The 19,802-nt window shown below is 48.9% G+C and overlaps 1 protein-coding gene across 5 annotated transcripts in view; it reads right to left on the bottom strand.

The window, feature by feature from the left end:
* The window catches only part of LOC128878993 (zinc finger homeobox protein 4), a 303,112-nt gene that overhangs the window by 94,150 nt on the left and 189,160 nt on the right, over positions 1-19,802 (bottom strand). For all 5 annotated transcript variants that reach the window (XM_054127744.1, XM_054127745.1, XM_054127746.1 and 2 more), the window contains 2 exons: positions 5,201-8,571; positions 605-3,438 (listed from right to left, as the gene is read on the bottom strand). In XM_054127744.1, coding sequence (XP_053983719.1) covers positions 605-3,438; positions 5,201-8,366 — 6,000 coding nt within the window. In that variant the 5' untranslated portion in view covers positions 8,367-8,571. The remainder of the gene's footprint in view (positions 1-604; positions 3,439-5,200; positions 8,572-19,802) is intronic.

Raw genomic sequence — 19,802 nt, 5'->3', positions numbered from 1 at the left:
TACTCGCGTCCGATGTTACGTAACTCTCGGCATCGGTAAATGGAAGGATCGTTAACGTTCGCGATTTGCATAACAAAGTGGCCCGTTCACCGCACAAATTTATTAACTCCACTTTTTGGAAAACCTTAAATTTGTTTGGCCATTGAATAATAAATCATTTATTTCAAAGCCCGTTACATCGCGTTTCTCAACTTTTTGTTTTATGGATCGTTAATCGATTTGACCAAATATCAATGAATATCAATGAATATCAATTAATCGAAATGCTATTTTATTTCTAGAGTGTCAAAGGAGCCCATCGGAACACGGAAAGGCTGCTAGTAAGTCCATTCGCGACATTGGTAACTAACCTGCGAATGTTTATGCATTCATGACAAATGGAGATATGGAGGAATCCAAGACATATTTTCATTCAAGTTTCAATCCTTTATCTGCATCTAAGAAAATATGAATTTGCACAAACATCCGCAGTCTACTAACACGTTGTTGACCGGTCAGGAGTGAACTCGTGTTTGCACTTGCGTGATCTATTTCGATTTATGAAACCAAGCCGGTCAACAATGTGCTAATAACAGAAAACTACAACAGTCGACAAATTACTTACGGCTGCAGCTTGTTGCTGTTGCAAAGCGATGTGTTGTTTGGCCAGAAGGTCAGCTTGAGCGTTGATAGGCGGATACGCGGTGGCAGCGCCGTCGTACGGAGGCGGAGGTAGCATCATCGGCACCAGAGGTGGTTGAAGATTCATGGCGGCCAGAGCAGGAACGTTCAGTCCCAGCGGCAGACCCATCATCCCCATCATCAATCCTGGATACTGTTGAAGCTGTTGCTGCAGCTGCGAGGCTGCCATGGCGTTCAGAGCAGCTTGCATCTCGGTCATTTGCTGAGCCAGAGTAAGCTGAGCGTGCTGCTGTTGCTGTTGTTGCTGCTGCTGTTGTTGTTGTTGCTGCTGCTGCTGTTGTTGCTGAATGTGATGCGTGGAGTTGGTTGTCAGCACGACTGGAGTGGTTGAGTCGGTGCTGGAAACGGGCGTGTTGCTCAGGGCTGGAGTGGTAGCAGGAGTGGTCGAGGTAGCCTCTGGAGTCTTGCTGACGCGTTCCTTGCTCTCCGCGATCTCTTCTTTCTCCCGTTCGCGTTGTTCTTTGTCGGAAGTGAGATCTTGGGGCTGAGCGGATGCCGGCGTGGAACTCCTAGGCGCGGACGACGTGGAGGAGGACGTCGCGACGGTGACCACGACGCTCTTCTTCTCGTACTCGCACTTGAACTGCTGCGCGTACTTCTCCAGAAATTCGCGAGGCACCAAGTCGCGGTGCACCTCCTCGCAATGAGCTTTGAGGACCCACACGCTGCTAAATTCCTTGTTGCAATGCTGACAGGTGCTCTTCGTCAACTCGGGTATAACGTCGTCGTCCGTGTGCTCCTCTGCTTCCTCCTCCCTTTCGCGAGCGGCTTGAGCGGCGAGCGCTTGCTTCTGCTGCTCCTGTTTCTGTTGCTCCTGCTGAGCTTGGAGCGCAGCCGCGGCTTCCTCCTCCTTTCGTTGACGTCTCTGATGGTTCTCGTTGAACTGCATGACCAGGTCGAACCCGAAGCTCTCCAGCAGGTGCTTGTACATTTGCGAGGTCTTGTGACGCGGCTGCGATAAAATGTCCTGCGTCGTTTGCGCGGCGTGTTGGGCGCTTTGCTGCATGTGTTGCTGAGGACCAGGCGTGGTGGACGTGGGCGGTGGTGTCTTGGCTGGCGCGGATGGAACGAGTTGCTGCGACGCGGCCAGTTGTTGAAACAGTGCCAGAGGATTGCTGAAGATGCAGTAGAGCTGTTGGTGCGTGGCGAGCTGCTCCTGGTTGACGAAAAGAGCGCTGCATCGAGGACAGGACAGCATCGTCCCCGTGTTGCTGGCGTTGGTGTTGATGGGTGGACTGTTTGGACTCGTCGGTGGTTGTTCTATCAGAGGTCGTGCGAGGTCTAATTGACCGCTGGCGGCGAGATCTGGTAATTTACTGGCCCTAGTCTGATGGAGCACGCTTCTCATGTGAATGTCCAAAGTGCTGCCTTGAGAGTAGGCTACCTTGCAGATGTTACATTTGTAAGGCTTCTTGTCTTGATCTTGCTGGGAATCGGGCGACTCCGTCGGACTAGCCGGCGGTACCACCGAGATCAGCGTGTTATTGTTACCCTGCTCCTGCATGGCTCTCTTCAGCTTGTGCAGGTGGCTCACGCTGTTGTAGTGAACCAAGAGTATGTTCTTCTGGGTGAAGCTCTCCTTGCAAACGTCGCACTTGTAAGGTCTGTTCGGGTCCAAGTACTTCTCCATCGGATAGGACATCTTCTCGCCTTTGCGATGCAGCAGGGTCTTGTTGTGCCCGGTGAGGTAGCTCTGCCGCGTGAACGCTAGTTTGCAGCGATGGCACTTGAACTTCCTGCCTGGATCGTGGTAGGAGTCCTCGGCTACGGGCTGGCTGTTGAGATAGTCTTCCAGCAGACGTTGTTCTTTATGCAGGGGCGACGAGTCGCTGGCATCGCTCTCCTCCTCCTCGGCTTTGCTGGCATCGTCCTCGACGTTCTGCTCGCCGGCCAGATTACCCTGTCTCCGCAGGCTCTCCTCGGTGAGGGCCTGCAGAAGCGGGTGAGCGTGGAGCAGGCTCTGCTTGTACTGCGCGAGCTCTTCCTCGTGCATGTCCGCGTGAGTGGACTCCAGGTGTCTCTGAAGCGCCTGAACCGAGCGAAACGAACGACCGCACAACGCGCACTTGGTCGCGTCCCTGATCGCGTGGTATTGCGAGTGTTGCTGCAGTTTCTCCAACGTTTTGAACGCCAGGCTGCACTGGCCGCATCGATACTTGTAAACGTGTTTCTCGCTGACCGCTAACGTGGGCGTGGTGGCGGGATGAGACTCGCGATGGTGTTGTTGCAATTCCTCCAAGGAGCGACAAATGCGGCCACAGATGGTGCATCTCGTCAGCTCCTCGATCTCGTCGTTGGCACTCCGCTCGCTGAGATCCTCTTCCTGGCTGGGCTTGCCGCTGGCGGTGGGCGACGTTGGCGTGGTCACCGCCGGCGTCGAGGTGTTCCTCGGATTGTTGTTTAACCAATGGCTCTGATCCACCAGCAGCAGCAGCCGTTGCAAACCGTCCGAGTTGACCGAATGTATTTGCATCACGTGCTTCTCGAGCGCGGAACGCTCTCTGAAGCCGTCTTGGCACAACGGGCACAACAATTCAGGCGGTGGCTCCTCCTTCACGGTCTCCGGCTTCTCCTCGGAATCCTGAACGTGGGCCACTTGCAAGTGCTGCCTTAATTCTTCGCGCGACGTTGGCTGATAAGTGCAATACGGGCAGGTGACATCCTCGTGTTCGTTCTCCGGTTCTTGTTCTGGTTCCTGATCGTTATCCGGCTCTTGCTTCACCTCGTTACCGCAGTCGCTGCCTTCCTCTCGTCGTTCTGAAAAATCGCAAAACGGTTCCGCTTACGGTAAGAAGCCACTGTTCTCGGGAATTCGCGATAAGATTGCGGGAGCTAATTTTCTTCTAATACGAGGGGAATTAAAGACCTTACTTGGGGTAGGCGAAACTATCGCATCGAATAATATCGGCTGTTGGCTTATGCACCGTAATTTTCGGGAACACGCGAGAGACGAGTACTTTTACTATTAGAATATTTCAAATGCAATCAATGGGTTTGGAAAATGACATTAAATACCATCCATTCGAAGTAAATCTACGTTAAGCTTCGACTTGCGCAACGTAAATTCGTACGTCTTAATATCCCAATTACTTTCTTTCGATAACCGAAACGTGTAATTCCCCTTTCTATCGAGGCGTCGATAAATCGTCGATCGACGTTAAAAATCATAATAGCCGAAAAAATAACCATTAATCTTGCAGCTGCACGTGAACAGGGGAGTATATAAGCCGATAATGTTGCGAGAGAAAGTAAATTATGTGTAACGGCAGCGAAAGTGTTTTATACGACGACGCGAAGTTTTCGTCCGATGATAAATTAGATTTACTTTTTTCCAACCGGTATACGTTATTTTTCAATGATCATCCCGTTGGTATCTTTGCGTGGAAGTATCGTTTTGGATGAGAATTTAGAAAACTATAATTTGTGGAGTACATTTAGATTGTTAAACGATGCAAGGTATTAAAAAAAAAATCGACGCAAACAATAACCGTGCACTTGAAGACCAGAATGAAAGAACTAATTACCGCTACCTAATGCACACAATATTACAATGTACTGCATTGTGTTACAAAGTTGGACTTGACATTCGCGGACTATTATTAATTAAACTAGCGACAGGTGTAACCGTGACTCAGTCTAGTAATCCCATCGCTGGAGTAAAGCAAAGGTCGATATTACGGTATATTTGAAAAGGTTTTGGTAACGATGAAGAGTAGGAAGGGTGATTCGCGGTGGTGTGCAGATATCGCAGATGCTTCTTCGTCCAGTGTAACAATACCACTTGAAATTACAGATTGCCGATACAAAATTATTGACGGAGCCGTGCCAAGGGGGCGAAAGAAGCGCGTCTGTTGGTGAAAGCGAGACGAGAAATAAAGGAAGACCGCCTATTCGCGTGGTCTGGTATTGTCCGAAACCGCATTTACATCGAACGGCGTCAGTTGCGAGAACACAACGCGACGAACCAACGCGTGCTGCTGGTTTCTCTTCGTATATTTATGTAAGTACAGGTCGTCGATATAATAACGCTCAGCATTGTGCGTGGCGCGATACACGCCACGGCCATATGTCACGCGAAATTACCGTCGTTGCCTGCTAATTACGCGATAATCGATGAAAATACTGAATTCATTAAGGGTGCGACGAATGCTTTCTACCCAGCTGTGAGAAATTTTCTTTGGATCTGGATTTTCGAAAAAAAAAGAAATTAATTTGTCACTTGTAAAAGTCGATTTTGCTCGAATAATAGGAATGAAAGCGTTTCACGATATCGTAATAATCATCGAATTCTTCTTTCTTTTAACTCTATCAGACCTGAATTTTTTTCCTCGTACTAGTGTAATTTGATTTAAAAAAAAAAATCCTAATAGCGCAGTCTTCGAGGAAAACTATGTTTCGGTCGTGACGGTAATTTAAAAATTTTGTGTTCTCACTTGTGGACGCCAGGTTTCGAAAGGGTTAACGAATTTATTATCTTCATTTTAACGAAATTTCGGACCAAGTATTCGGATCAACTCACCACTGTTGGCGGCGGTGGCATTCGGAGTGGTCGGCGTGGTGGGACTGGACTGTTGAGTAGGCGGTGCATCGGGGTCGCTGACGACTTGGAAAACGTCGCCGATGTCGGTGTGCGGCGTTTCGTTCCCTTGGATGCCGCTCCGTCGATGGAGCTGATGCAATTGCTCCATCTGAAGGTGTCTCAGGGACCGGACGTGCTGGAGCAGCGGCAATCGGTGTCTCGCGCTGAATCCACATAGAGCGCAGTGATACAATTTCCCCTGCGACGACACGTTGGCGCTGGCCTCGAGCAGGTGACGGAGGAGCAGAGCCGCGGCCTCGTGTCGCGGTGAAGCCGCGTGGAGCGCCAATTTATGAGCGCTGTTGGTGTAATAGTCGCACGCGTGACAACGCAATTGCGCGGCGCTTGTGGGCGACGCCAAGTACTTGAGCTTCCACTCGTTTCGGGGACCGCCCTCTTTCACGTGGTTCACATGCTGCAGACGTTGAAGGTGCTTGTCGGTTTTGCAGTGTAGTTGAAAGTTCGCCTTTAGGTTAGTTTTATAGGAACAAAGTTTACAGACAAAGTGACCGGCGACCAGAGCGAGGATCTCGCCCTCGCGCGTCCGCGTGCGATCGATGGCCAGGTGGTGGCCCATGGCTTCCAAGGAGTCCGTGCCGAAGTTGTTGCAGACGCAGCACTGATAAAGATGGGATGGATCGGGATCTGCCGGTTCGGGCGGTGGATCCATGCTGTCGGGCGAGAGACCAACGTCTCCGGCGAGGTTGCCCATCGCGCCCATGCTCGCCATACCGCCCATAAGTTCTGGCGGTAGCTGCGGTGGCAGCTGACCGCCGGTCATCATTTGAATCAGCAGAGCCTGATTGTACGCCATGTCCGCCAACGCTGCCTCCGCGTGTTGGGGCTTGTCCAGCCCGCCGAGATGCAGCAACTGTTCGAGCTGTTGCTGCTGATGTTGTTGCGCTTGCTGATGGTGGTGCTGTGCCTGCTGATGGTGGGACTGCAACGCGGAGAGCGTCTGCATGTGCTTCACGTTCTGCTGCAGCACCAGCATGTTGTGCGTGTGTTTCTCGCTGGTCATGTGTATCCTCAGATTGCGCGCGACGTTCGTCTCGTAGTTGCAAACGTCGCAGCGAAACGTTGGCTTCGGTTTGCTTTGGTTTCCGGGTTGACCGGCGATGTGCGGGCTGTGATTTTGCTGATGGTGGGGACTTCTCGTCGGCATCGGGGCGTCTTGAGAGGAAGATGGATTGTTGGCGCCCGAGCTACCGCCGCCACCTTGCTGAAGCTCCTGCATATTGTTTAGATGTTTGTCGCTCTGCATGTGAATACTGAGGTTGCCCTTGGTGGTGGTGGAATAGTTACACACCTCGCATCTGTACGGTTTGTATCCGCAGGTGTAAGTCTCGCCACGCGCTAACCTCGGATGGGGTTGACCGGCGATGCAGTATATGCAGGAGGTCTCGCTCTCCGGGTGCTTCTCTTTCATGTGTATCTCCAGAGTTTCCTGGTACTTGTAATGCCAGTTGCATTTAGGACACTTGAGGGTTTTGCAAGAGTTCCGACTGTGAATGCCGGCCAGGGGTCCACCGGGACCGGCCAGTCTGCTGCTGGCGAGGATCAGTTCGCATTTCGGACACTCGACCCCGCTAGGTCTACCTTGCATGTGCTCGGGACAGACGCCGATGGTCGTGCCCGTGAGGAAATTGGGTGGTTGCTGGGTCAGAGCGGCGTAGGAGGACGGTGAGCCTTTCGTCGAGGAAGTTGGCGGTGGCGGTGACGTGTAATGGATGCCTGCAGCGTCGGGCGCCTTGGCCCAGGATGCGGCGCTCACCTGAGCTCCGGTCCATTGATGTTGCTGCGTTTGTTGATGATTGTACGCGAGAGGATGATTCGAGTGCGATGTGGGCGTGGTGGGTGTGCTCGGCGACGGCCTCTGTTGCTGTTGTTGTTGCTGTTGCTGCGGACTGCTCGGCACGCCAGGGGTACTCGCAGGCGTGGTGGTCGTGGTGGGTATCTCGTGATCGTTCGCTTCGGAGCGTTGCTGTTGTTGCTGACTCTGCATCTGCGCGGGTGACGGTTGCGAGCAGGTGGAGTTGGTCACGGGTTCGAGAAAACTGACGAGCGGTTGCTTCCCTCTGCCCACGGCTTGAATGATAGCCGACGCGGTCGAGTGGGAGAGCACTTGCCTTTCGTCTTCCATCAGGGTGAGCTGATGTTCGCCTTGAGCGTGCGCCACGAAACTTTTAGCGTACCCGAAACTTAGCTTGCATATGAAACACATAAGAATGGGTTTCACGGGCACGGAGGCGGCCGGGGGCGGCGGGGCTGCCGGTGGCGGGGGTGGCTGTTTACTACCCTCCGCGCTTCTGTAGCTGATCACCCGATAGCTGTGCATCACGGGAAGATCGGGATTATGCTGTTGCACCGTCGACCGTTGCTGTTGCTGTTGCTGCTGCTGCTGGTAGGCCTGATGCGCGTACAGCCGCGAGACGTAGTACGCGTTCGCGATCTGAGGAAATACCAGAGAATGAGGAACCGAGACACCGCGCCCGTCTACGATGCAACCGTCCGGCAGAGAGTCGTCTTCGCTTAGCTCGCTCTCGCCCTCGATGATGTACGCCGAGCCGTCGGGATTGTAGACGATCTTTCCGTCGAATTTCTCAACGTCGCCGCCCGTTGGACTCGGGCTGGGGCTTGGACCCTGCTTCTCTTGTTGCTGGCCCTGCGATTGCATTGTCATGGTAGTGGTGGTTGTCGTTGTGGTCGTGTCCGCGATAGGTGTAGGCGTTGGTATGGCATCGCGGGTGCAGGGTTCCGTGCCCGAGGGTGGACTGGCCGTGCGGGGGTGATGGGGCTGGTGCAGCGCAGCCCCTGCTGCCGGGGGGGACCCGCCCCCTCGACCCCCCTCCTCCTCCGGGCTCATCTCCTGCTTTTGCTGCGCGTACGTGGAATTTTGAAAGGGCCCGCCGTGTTGCTGCTGTCGCTGCTGCTGTTGCTGTTGTTGTTGCTGCTGCTGCTGCTGCTGCTGTTGATGGGCCGCCACCAGCTGCTGATAGAGCTGATGCTGCCCGATCGCGGCCGACGTGTGCTGCTGAAGATGCGACGGAGGAATGTTGTGGTGCTGAAGGTGGTACTGGGGGGGATGAGGCTCACTGGAGGGCATCACCCCAAACGTGAGGCGGGCGCCAGCCTCACATCACCTACGGCGCCTGCGCCTACACTCTCTCGACTTGCTCTTCTTCTTCTTCTTCTTCTACCGCACGTTGGGCTCCCCGCCCTCTTCAATCGTTGTCTATCAGTAATCGTACTCTCCTCTTCACCACCGACAGACGCTTTGCTAGCTACCCCGACGCAACCCCAGGTCGTACCTGCAACACAAAACAAAAATTCGTCTTAGAAACGCTGTCCACACGTAAATATTAACACATTGTTGTAAACTCGTGTCGTAAACTCTCGTATTATCTATTTCAATTTATGAAAGCCAGGATGAATATACTTTTTTACAGTTTATAAAGTTTATTGGAGTTTATTTAGATCGTTTTAATTTCTGTGTAAAATTGCCGGTCAACGATATGTTTAAATAACGTTACCGATTCTACGCTCCGGCGTACAACAGATGCCGGAAGATCTTACATTCAGAACTTACATTCTGAAGTAATCGCGGTACTTAATATTCACGGAGAAGAATCTAGCTCGCCCGCCCGTGAGGGAATGATTTCGCCAGGGATATTACGAGATGGTCTAGTCGGTTAATCCGGACAAACAGCGCCGGCACCGAGGACAGGCGAAAGATAGCGAAATACGTCGAAAGCACGGCAAGCTGCGTGTGCAGAGGATCGGGGCGACGATGGCGGCGGGTGGGTACACAAAACCGGAGAGACTTGCTACGGTAACACAAGGCATCCTGTGTTCGGATTACCTGAGCCCTGCGTGGACCCAGCTGTATTTGCGAGCCGTCGACCAAGCTTATCTATCGATTGGATATCGACGTCTCCTTTCGACCTGTGCGCGAAGAAGAAAACCGTAACGGGAAAAGGTCGGGAGGCATGAATGTCGCTGTTGTGCGCTGTTAAAACCTTCGTTTCTCTGCATCCCCGTCTAGAAACCCACTTCTTTTCTAGCAATGAAACGAGAAATTGTTCGCATTGGCAAACAGACCGGATTAGGTCACCGTTTGATGACCACGGGTAGAGGATCGTTTGATTATCGCGAGTACGATTCCAAGATGGACGCGGGTAAGAACGCCGCGCATGAATTCCTGTCGGCGGCGTCCGTGCGTCTAATAATCTAGTCCCAATTACGCGAAATCGCAGCCTCGGATTATCGCGGTTCAAAAGACAGCCGCGAGCATTCGCAGAATCTAACGGATTAGAGTCGAGAAGAGTGGGTGTACGCGGATTTATGCATTTACCAGCGGACACGTATGCACCAGGGGGGGGGGGAGGATGGATCGGAGAGAGAGGGCGGAGGGGTGCATCGCAGCGTGACGAACCCGAGAATCTCTCATCCCGCGGATGCTACCACGAGATTCCTGCGCCCTCTTCCACCCGTGGGCCACGGTGTTCCTTTCTTGTTGGCTACAAGTGCACCGCTGGACATCATGATACATACGTGTACGGTATTATGCGGTCTCTCCCTCTATCTCTCTCCGCCTCTCGCTATCCGCCTTTCTCACCGCTATCAGCACAGTTATAATTCCGCGGTGCAAACTCCATAATCCAGTCACCGTATCCCCGGCATCTCAAGCGATGCCACTTTTATAACGCGTGAGCCACGGCGGCCGATCGTTACCACGGATTATCGTTGATCGATCCCGCCAGACCTAGGTAAATCACGCGACAGTCGATAACGCTCGTCGAGGCTTCCCTTCCCGAGACCGCGGAAATCGATGATGGGAACGAGAATGCCTGGCTGCTTTGCATTCAGCGATTAATTAATTCAGTTCCACTGGCGACCGGAAGACACCGACTGTAACGTTTGCGCCTGTTAAATTTCTATTAAAGTTCTTTGTATCCTTTTTTTTTTTCAGTCATTCGTCTCTTTGACACGAATTTTATCGTTGCCGAAGGAATTAGAGCACCGAAAAGGTTTGAGCAATCCAACATAAATCTTTCGAATGATATGTAACTTGTCTATCGAACACGTGCTCAGCGCAACGTAGCTGTCATAAACAGATTGTATTGTTTGGCGAACAGAAAGAAATGTTTAGTGTACCGGCGAGGGTATTAGATTCGTCGACAACCCAGCTCGACAGAGACAAGGTAGACATTTTTACTTACGTCCCGACACGTCGAAAAGAGTGATAGCTTGGTTTCATACACGGTTAAAGCAAATATCGTGATCATTGCGTGACTCCTATGATCATGTATTACGTTATGCCATGTCTGCGCAATGTGTAACGCGTTCATAATGCTCTAATGCACGACCAGTCTATCAAGTGTCGTGACGGGAAAAATGTCTCGTGTTTAACTTAACAAACTTTTACCTTTCTCGTGGAACCTTTTTAAGCGGTAGCCGAAATCGGTACAATAAATTTCTAAAGATTTTTCGTAAATCTGATTTATACCGACATCTGGTTTATTCGAAAAATAAATTATTCCGAATAGCTACCGTATACTTTCGTTCCAATTAAAATTTGTCTATGTCTGACACGGTCAAAGATGTACGCTACACGATGATCTACATTTTCCACCATATTCTTCTGCGAACGTCCGAGATACAAGAAGATCTAACATCGACAACCGTTACAATAATATAATACTCGTGCATAACGTAATAACGTAGCTCGCGTAGACGTCTATCGAGCAAAAACGAAAAAAATGGTAACGCCGATGCCGGATAGATTAGGGCCGGAGCTGTTGTGTAACCAGAAACATCTGCCAATCTGACATCACCTGCCCCGACTTACCTATTTCTAGTTAATTTATCACCCGTTTGGACGATGCTAGGTATCGAAGGACGGCCGCCAGCTCGGCAGGCTAGATCGGGCTAGATCTCAATAGAAACCTCTACTTTCTTCGGTCCTGAGTCTCTCATTAAACGATAACATCTTAACTGCTCCTACGCCATGCGAATTCACGACCGTTACGCGCGTGGTTGTTACCATCGATTCGCGTCGATAAATCCTAGACGTGTCCGCGTTGTTTCACGCTGCGTCGATGCGACAACTTCGTCCGCGGGACGAGCTAATTATCCATTTGCTCGGCTGGAATTTTTCCCTTAACCAGAAAGTTAGAAGCGCATCGAGAGTTCGGTAACTTCGATGAGGTAACCCCGATATGCTAGACCAGTGGTATTCAAACGGCACGTCATGGAACCCGACCGATTCGATGAGTCATGTATATTTGATGGATGGATTTCTCTTGCAAAAGTACGTGCGTGGGTAGACCGTGTACTTTGACAATTAGCGTAGTTAGTCAAGAGCTAGAATCTTACGTGCAAGAATCTTCGAAATGAATCCTATATCTTTCCCTCGGTTAGCCAAATCGAGGTATAATCGTAACAACTACCTCTTCTTCGGTATTCAAGTGACCGAGGCTGTTTACTCAAGGCGTTAACTTGCGAGTTTAACTGTAATCCCTTTTAAAGGAGTTTTATTTTAGGATTTCTTCTTATCGATAAAGCTTAAGATAACGATATCAAAGGAGAAACCATCACCGCGAACTTTGACAGAGGACACTCCAGGAGGATCGAGTACAACAGCGAGCGTTGCTGCGAACGATAAACGTTTGAAAACCACTGAAATAGGGGAAACGCGTTCAACGGGTCTGATGGCGTGACGAACCGGTGGATGACTACGTATTTCTAGAAGGATTCATTAAACGAAGCCGATATATCGATTACGGGAGTATTCCCTCCACCTTTTCTCCGACGACATAGGAAGCTAGTTCTTCCGCGAAACGTTGTTGCCGCTAATGCGATCGATGAATTTGATTACTATGTTTCCGTCGGCTAGGCTCTAATGTTGCTCGGCGTGGTGTCTTTCGAGCTAATTTTTACGCAAGTTTTTTAGAATCTACCTAAGTTTCGAGCATTTAATATAATTTCAAACTCTCGACCACTTATTATTCTCGGTTGAACTTCTTTTCCTACCGTGTTAGTTCGATAAAGTTTGACTCAATTAAAAGTTTCGTGTACACGGAGTGCACCACTGGGAGTTTATTTAATATCCGAGCTATCGTAGCTGACAGAAAGGAGCCTTGGTTAAAAAAGTACGCTTATAATTAATTCCATTCCCTTAAAAATCCATGAAATAATTACAACGCCGAGTCACATTCCTCTGGAGGAGAAATTTTCCATCCCAAACGGTAGTCGATCACACGAGTGTATTAACAAGTCCAAGTCCACCAAAGTTCTGGTAGGTCTCCAGTTTTCGAAACTCCTCTGCAAACACCAATCAAATCCTATTCCAACAACAATATGGAACGCTCAACTCAACGCAATATTTACTCGAATTCCAGGGCCGCGAGGTGTTCATCTCTGCGTTTACTTTAAGCGTTTCCGGTTGTTCGGTACGCCGAAAGACAATGGCGGCGCGAAATGAAACGTGCACACAACGCGAGAGACACGGGATGTAATCGTCGTTCGGGCATATCGAGGAAAGTCGAGGATGAGTCGAGGGACACAGATGGTTGATGAGTCCGCGCTGAATGACGGAAGGGGAACACGAACCAGAACACAGGCGAGACAGGGACGATTCCGTAGCCGAGAGCTGGCGATTCCAGCGGACAACGGGGTCGAAAGAAGGGGGAAAGGGCCCCGATAATGATGGGAGTTAAATATTCGGCGAACGACCGCGAAGTCGACGCACCGGGCTTTTGTTTGTCGCCTCGTTTCACCGGAAACCGAACCGATATGCGCTTCTTCTCACGCGAAAGTCCCTTTTATGTTTCGGTGACGGTAGGAGGAGGAATCGATGATGCCTGCGGGCTCCACATGGCGATCGGTCGCGCGACTTCGAACCCGGGCACGAAATACGCAAGATGCGCGCAATTATGACTCCCAATTATCTCGTACGCGTCTCGTTATTTATTGAATATCGTGTCTGGTTACTCCTCAGGCGAGCTTGCGTGCAGTCGCGACCGGGGAGACCGATGCTACCACGTCTATCCGTGTTTCTGCGGATGGGAGACATAATCGCCACCGCTGTGTTCCGTGTTCTTCAAAAGTCCCCGTTCGAAAGAACCACATGGGTACAATGAGGCGTTTGGGTTACTTCCGCGTCTCTATACGACTCTTATCGAATTTGCGCGACTCTTTTTCGCATCTGGCGAGGATCGTTTCAAAAAGAACGAAAAAGTTATCAATTTCGGAGTCGAAACAAACGATCTTATGGATCAAGAGAAATTCAATCGACCCCTAAAAGATCCAATGTTACGAAATATCGCATTCCGCTCACGCTCCCAACGAAATTTCCGCTCGTTCTCCTTTCGCATATTCTCGCAACTTCCTCTTTTAACAACGCTCCCGAGTTTCAATGAAACGCAACAACGCTCGTTATTATTTATGCTAATCGAGGCGCGCAGAGAAATGCCAGCAAAGTGTGCTTCGGTATCCGTTTAACGATATCGATCATTAAACGTAACACTTCGCAGCCCCCGATTAATCTCGCGCCGTGCTCCTTTCATTATTATCATTATACCGGCAGCTTTCTACTTAATACGCGCGTACGGTGGACTGATAAGAACTATCGAATGGCCGAACACAACAGGCAGTCGAGTACACGCAGCCAGTACGCGACACGAGACCCACGCGTTGCACGAACTCGAAACGCATCGACGTGAAACGATCACCGCGCCGCGATAAAACTCGAGGAACCGTCCAATCGCTGTCAATTAATGAGGAAGCTACGGGAATTATCGATTCGTCGTTCCTGCAGGATCGGGAAACGGTGGACAGTTCAAGACTGGTAGCGTACGATGCACCATGACTGTAGGGGAGACTTGGAGGGGTTGGATGGAATTCAGATTCGGAGATCAGATTTTTTGGGAACGAGTTGGGATGCTATTGGTTAATTTTTCGTATGGGCTTAACTAAATATTAATAGAATTTTAATAGGTTTTCGCGTCAGAGTATATGGTGATCGCAAAGTACCGAGGAGGATTAACGATGATACGCGTGAGCCATTAATGGGGTTACTACTCGTACAGTTGGTTGATTTAACCCTTTGCACTTGGATGTCCTTTACGAGGGGACATCGTAAGTCCAACAAATTTTGTTAGTGACACCACTGCAAACATAAAGGATTCACGGTGTCAACGCTTCAAGAAAGCTACATGAATCTATAATCAAGTCTAATAATACCAAACAGATTAATATTTGCAAGAGTTTCGATTGTCAAGAAATTGTCAAGAGCGAATTTTCCTAAAAGTTAGTAGAGTTCAAAAGCGATGAAAAAGCTCGCGGTGATCAGGACTATCGGAAAGAGGCTGCGAGGTATCTGGGAGAGGCGATTCGAGGAGCATTCTTTCCTCGCTCCCTCTGTGACCCGAGATCTCGGAAGGCGGTAAAGAAAGCGAGGCGCGGGATTTCGGTTCTCTCACGGATCGGGACTTAATTGCAGGTCTGGAACGTTAACGGGGTTAATTGGCGGACTCGCGTCCGGACGGGATGCGGCCGTTGGGCCCGCCACGTGAGCGAACGACGAAAATTCGATGAAATCTAATAATCGGTGACCGCCGTTCGAACGAGAAACCGATACACTCTGCGGCTGTACGTGCGTGCGCGTGCGTGTTACGGGCGAGTTTCTCACGGTGCACTCGAAGAAAATTATAAGGGATGAGGTTAAACTCCGGGTTACCCCGCGGGGGTAAGAGAGCATCGAACGAGAAGAGGAGCAAGACGATGGAGGGGGAGTGAGCCGAAGGGGAGAAAGAGAGGAGAAACAGCGAGAGAACCAAAGCGCCCACCGCTCGGAGGGGGCAAATCATACTTAATTGATATCACAAAGAGGCTCTGCTTGCGCTCACCACCTAACCCAACCTAACTTCATAATCGCCAGCTCGCCCGCCGGATTAAACGCCGCCCGGATCCATGTTGTACGTAAATTACGCGCGCCTCCTTCGTGTGCTATATGCCCTTCGCATATTACCGTTGTCTTCCACCGATCCTCTTCTTTCTGTTCTCCCATCGTTCTCCTCTTCGTACACCCTCCCTTCTTTATCGAGATTCCCCACTTTTCCCTCTGGACACCCCACCTTTCCCTACACACACGTACGCTATCTCTCTTGTCGTTTAGTTGTCGTTTCGACCCTGCTCTCGTTCGACCGCGAACGGCCATTGCGAATCGCAGACGGTTTCGCTCGCGCAATTGAAAAATCATCGATTAACCTCTTGCTATACTTGGAGCCTCGCTCGTGGTCACAATTTCAGACCAAGCATAAATAAGATAAAGACGAAGCCCTCAGGGGCTGTAGCATGCGTGTATAGTTCAAGCCAATAAAAAAAACTGGTTGCAATTGTGGTGCAGGGCTAAGTTCAATCGCTGCACCACTAGCGACGAAAAGGCGAAAAGGAAAAAGCAGGGAAAAAGCGTCTACAGAGGAGACACGTCGAATACCATCCTCGAACTCTCGAGACCTCCGGTGATCACCAGTGTCGATTTCAAATCTGACGAGCATGGGGAGAGGGAGGGTTAGACGAACAGGGAACACGCGGTCAGGTTTCGTCGTCAATCGTTGGTAGGAAGTGTTTTTGCACTGACGTCGACCCTGCACTGGCAACAACGGCCGCAGGGGCGGCTAATGACAAAATCAATGCGACATAATTAGACATGGCGGCTACCTAGCTACCCAGCTTACCAAGCTATCCGCGTCTACGTGTACGTACTCCTCGGTACCCCGCGCGTTTACGTGAACGTATCTGCGGACTACCCGCCACGCTGCCCAGGGAATTATCGCAAAAACATTCCTTAATGTGATCGTCGCGGCATTGTTGCCGGCTCGCGTCGCCTCCACCGGAAATTTAACATTCTCTATGGCCGTGAATGGGGTGTTCCTTCCGTGGGGATTTTCGGGAACGGAAAGCCGTCCAGGGCGTTGATTCAATCCACCGTGGTCGATTCTTCGAGCAAGGATGATTCTGATTGGGTTCACAGGCCGGTTTGACGCGGTGCGCTAATGATCTCCGTTAGCGGATGCTTCGCACCGCGAGGAACGCGTTCCCTTTGATTTATGATCGACGGGGATTTCGGCGAATCGATAATAAGGCACGGGTCCTCTGTTCCTTGGCTTGCATCGAGCTGATCCGTGGGTGTTTAAGCGCAGTCGAGGTGGCAGGAATAATTTTGTTTAAGGGAACATTGGTTTCTGGACTGAATTCGATCAAATAGAAAACAACATGTGGCTGTATCCAATCCCAGATGCATGTTTTATTCACAACTAACACTACTCTAATATATACATATATTAGAGTCACAGTATATATATAGTCTCAGTTCTATAAGGAACTAAAGAATTTTCATTGCTCTTATCCGGGACTAACGAACTACACATCGCCTTCAACGAAATCTTTTTATATAGAGCTATAAGTCTAAACTGAAGTAATTTGATTGACGATTCAAGCACACATTTCTATTAGATTGAAACATGCTCGTGTAATGTACACGTCTTCGACTATCAAAGTAGCAATCGTCGTCGAAATGACGAGTAGCAAGAAAAAATTCCAATGTTGCAGAAAACGAGTTCTGCCACCGTTTCAACTGTCGAAGGACAACTTCATTTGAAAACAGGATCAGAGATTTAGGATAACATGAATCCTCAGTTAATGAAATGTATTTTTTAGTTGGAGTCTGTATGCTAATGAGGATATAGACGATTACAAGTGCAGCATTTAAAGATGGACGTACACGAAGATATTAGTTTTATGTATATCATAATTTACTGTAAGCGATGCAACTATACATTTTCTAGAGAGTTCTCTGCGAGAAATCACACTGATCCTAGGCTCATGTTTCATTTCGATGAGATTGCCTTCTTTTTATCATCAGTAGAAGATCGAGTAGTTTAAACGCGAAGAAATCAAAGTCATTTTATAATCGAATATCTTCCTTGGGGAAAGGAATATGCCAAACTACCTTCATTGATAAATGTGCAGGAGGAATGGTAGTGTTCAGATAAAAAGAAGTGAACAGCATTCTTTAATCAATTCTAAATAGAACATATTTCTAGTGTCGACACGTACTATGACATTTGAATTAATTCACCTTAATATCTATATGACCTAGCGAAGCAAAAGCCATATTTCATTAAAATTTATTAAATCCCGCGTCGAATCAGCCGAGAATATAAGAGTTATGACGTAATTCTAGATCACTGTTAGACTGCATAGTTCCGATTGGTGTGAACTGTGTCGATAATTAGGATATTTATGTATATGAGCCAGAAACTTTCAGTTTAAGGATATATCGTTGGGGTGATAGTGTAAGTGATGCGAATGATACATACCATGTATTCCATAGCGCTTAGAATAGCGAACTAGACTGTCTACTGCAATCAACAGTTCTAAACTTGAACTTTTTCTAATACCGCTATTAATAACGATTTTAAAAAATACTATTGGGAACTGCTATTCCGAGCAATTTTTATACTCCCGTGATTTCTATTAATTTCTCCAGGACGATCTTGCAACAAAACTAGTGACAAGAATCATTTGTCAGTTTGAGAGTGCATCTAGGAGAAACCAATCCTAGTTGTCCCGATAGTAAAACGCACTCGAAGTAGAGCAAACGGTGCTCCATGTGGCGCATGTGTGATTGATGTACAGAGATCCGTTACAATTAGACTCACAGGGCAAAGGATAAAACTCGCGATGCGTATATTGTCGTGGACGGCGAATAATAACTGCTTCGCGTTTCGTTCGAAGCGCCGATTAGCCGCGATCGTTGGACGAAGGTTAACGACCTCCAGCAATTTGGCGCGAAACAGTCCGCACCGATTCCCCATCAGCGTTCCACGCGCGATAACAAAGCAGTTCTTTTAATTTTTAATTCTTGTTTCGCGTTTCACAATGCGACACGTGCCTCCTTCGTATTAATCATGTTTCTTCGTTAGTTCTTTGACTTTTCGCAAGGAGTTTCTAAGCGACACTTTCGAAACTCTAAACTTTAGGGTAAAGCAATGAACAGGAAAAACTATTTTTTACTACGAGTCGGGCGACAAGTGCACTTCTTTACGTGTACTAATCGATAAAAGCACAATGTAGTACTTCGATACATCCTAAGCGTCGAATGGATGAATACTCCTCGGCTGGGACATGTTATTCTTTTCTCTACGAGCAGAGTGCAAGTCGTGACACACCGCCAATGGCGACATCGTCCGCTTCGATTTCAAGCGAATCCGTAGGTAGAAGCGCTTTATGTACAAGCTCTGGCACGGTGTATGTAGAGCTAATTATACCCTCGAACAAAGGGTTACTCCGATGACGCACACCTAAGGTCGGAAAACATTGATGAGTGACTATATACTATGTCCCGGTCGACGGTACATATACATAAGTAACAGGGAAAGAAGAAGAAACCTAAGCGACACAAATCGCTCGTGTAACCGTGCACTCCTCCGCTTAAAGGTACAAAAGCGCAGTCCCTCGAGTCTTTAACCGAGGTTCGGTGCAGAATCTTTCATAAACATCTGCAGGTTGCTTGTAATAAAATTAAGACTATGATAGAAAATAACAAAAGTAGATAATAATCATGCTATAAGAATGAAATAAAAGCTTTCAGCGTCAGTGGCTGGCACGCACGTGAGCAGCACCGGTTTGAAGTTCGTTTGGCGGGTTTTTTAAATCCACACCCGCTGAAGAAACTTTAATTCCACGCTAAAATACTTTTGAAAGCTTTATACGGTGAACGACTACACGTTACACGAGCAATGGTAGTTTTTCCCTCGTCGCAACATCCCGTTTAGAAGGAAACGTTCGAATACCGAAAATTCCAAGGACTCGACTGAAATCGACCGTAGGAAGCGCCTTTATGGAACGCTTGAAATGCTCGTCGCGGCTACTCATGCGTGTCCGTAAATTGATTTAAATGCTCCACGCCCATATCTGTCTGAACCCGTGGGATCGCTTCGCGAGTCAACGGCAGATCCATCAACGCCGGTGTGGTAACGCGAGCACCGTGTACCGCGGCCGTTGCAAAAATAATCTCGCAGCAAATAATATCGAACCGGTCGCTACAGCGACGAGCAAAAGTCGACGCTTCTTCTTCACGCTGGATTTCGATCCGTACGAACATTCTTAATCGTCCAAAATAAGGGAAAGAGGCAACGAAGTAGAAAGTGTAACACTGGCTTGCGGATAAATTAGCCTTGTTTACTTTTATTTATTAGCGAGTCTTTAGTTCGAGGCAATTTGTCGAGAGCCCTGCACAAAGAACGAGTAGGGTTTATTTTGATATAAAATTATATTAGCTTAGGTATGAATGAGAGACGCTACTTTATCGCAAGTCAACTGGAGTTGTAATCCTAAAATTTATAACTACTACACGCTCTCTGACGCTAACCATAGAGTCCAACCGAGAGAAGCATCTTGTCTGCCAGGTTGCAAGTGTTGGTCTTTAATTTTTGGACAGGCTGATATTTACGAGGTAGGCCAAGTGAAAGGG

The sequence above is a fragment of the Hylaeus volcanicus genome, chromosome 6 (assembly GCF_026283585.1).
Source record: "Hylaeus volcanicus isolate JK05 chromosome 6, UHH_iyHylVolc1.0_haploid, whole genome shotgun sequence".
Lineage (NCBI taxonomy): Eukaryota > Metazoa > Arthropoda > Insecta > Hymenoptera > Colletidae > Hylaeus > Hylaeus volcanicus.
The sequence above is the reverse complement of the archived record's forward strand: the minus strand, read 5'-3'. Positions and strand labels throughout refer to the sequence as shown.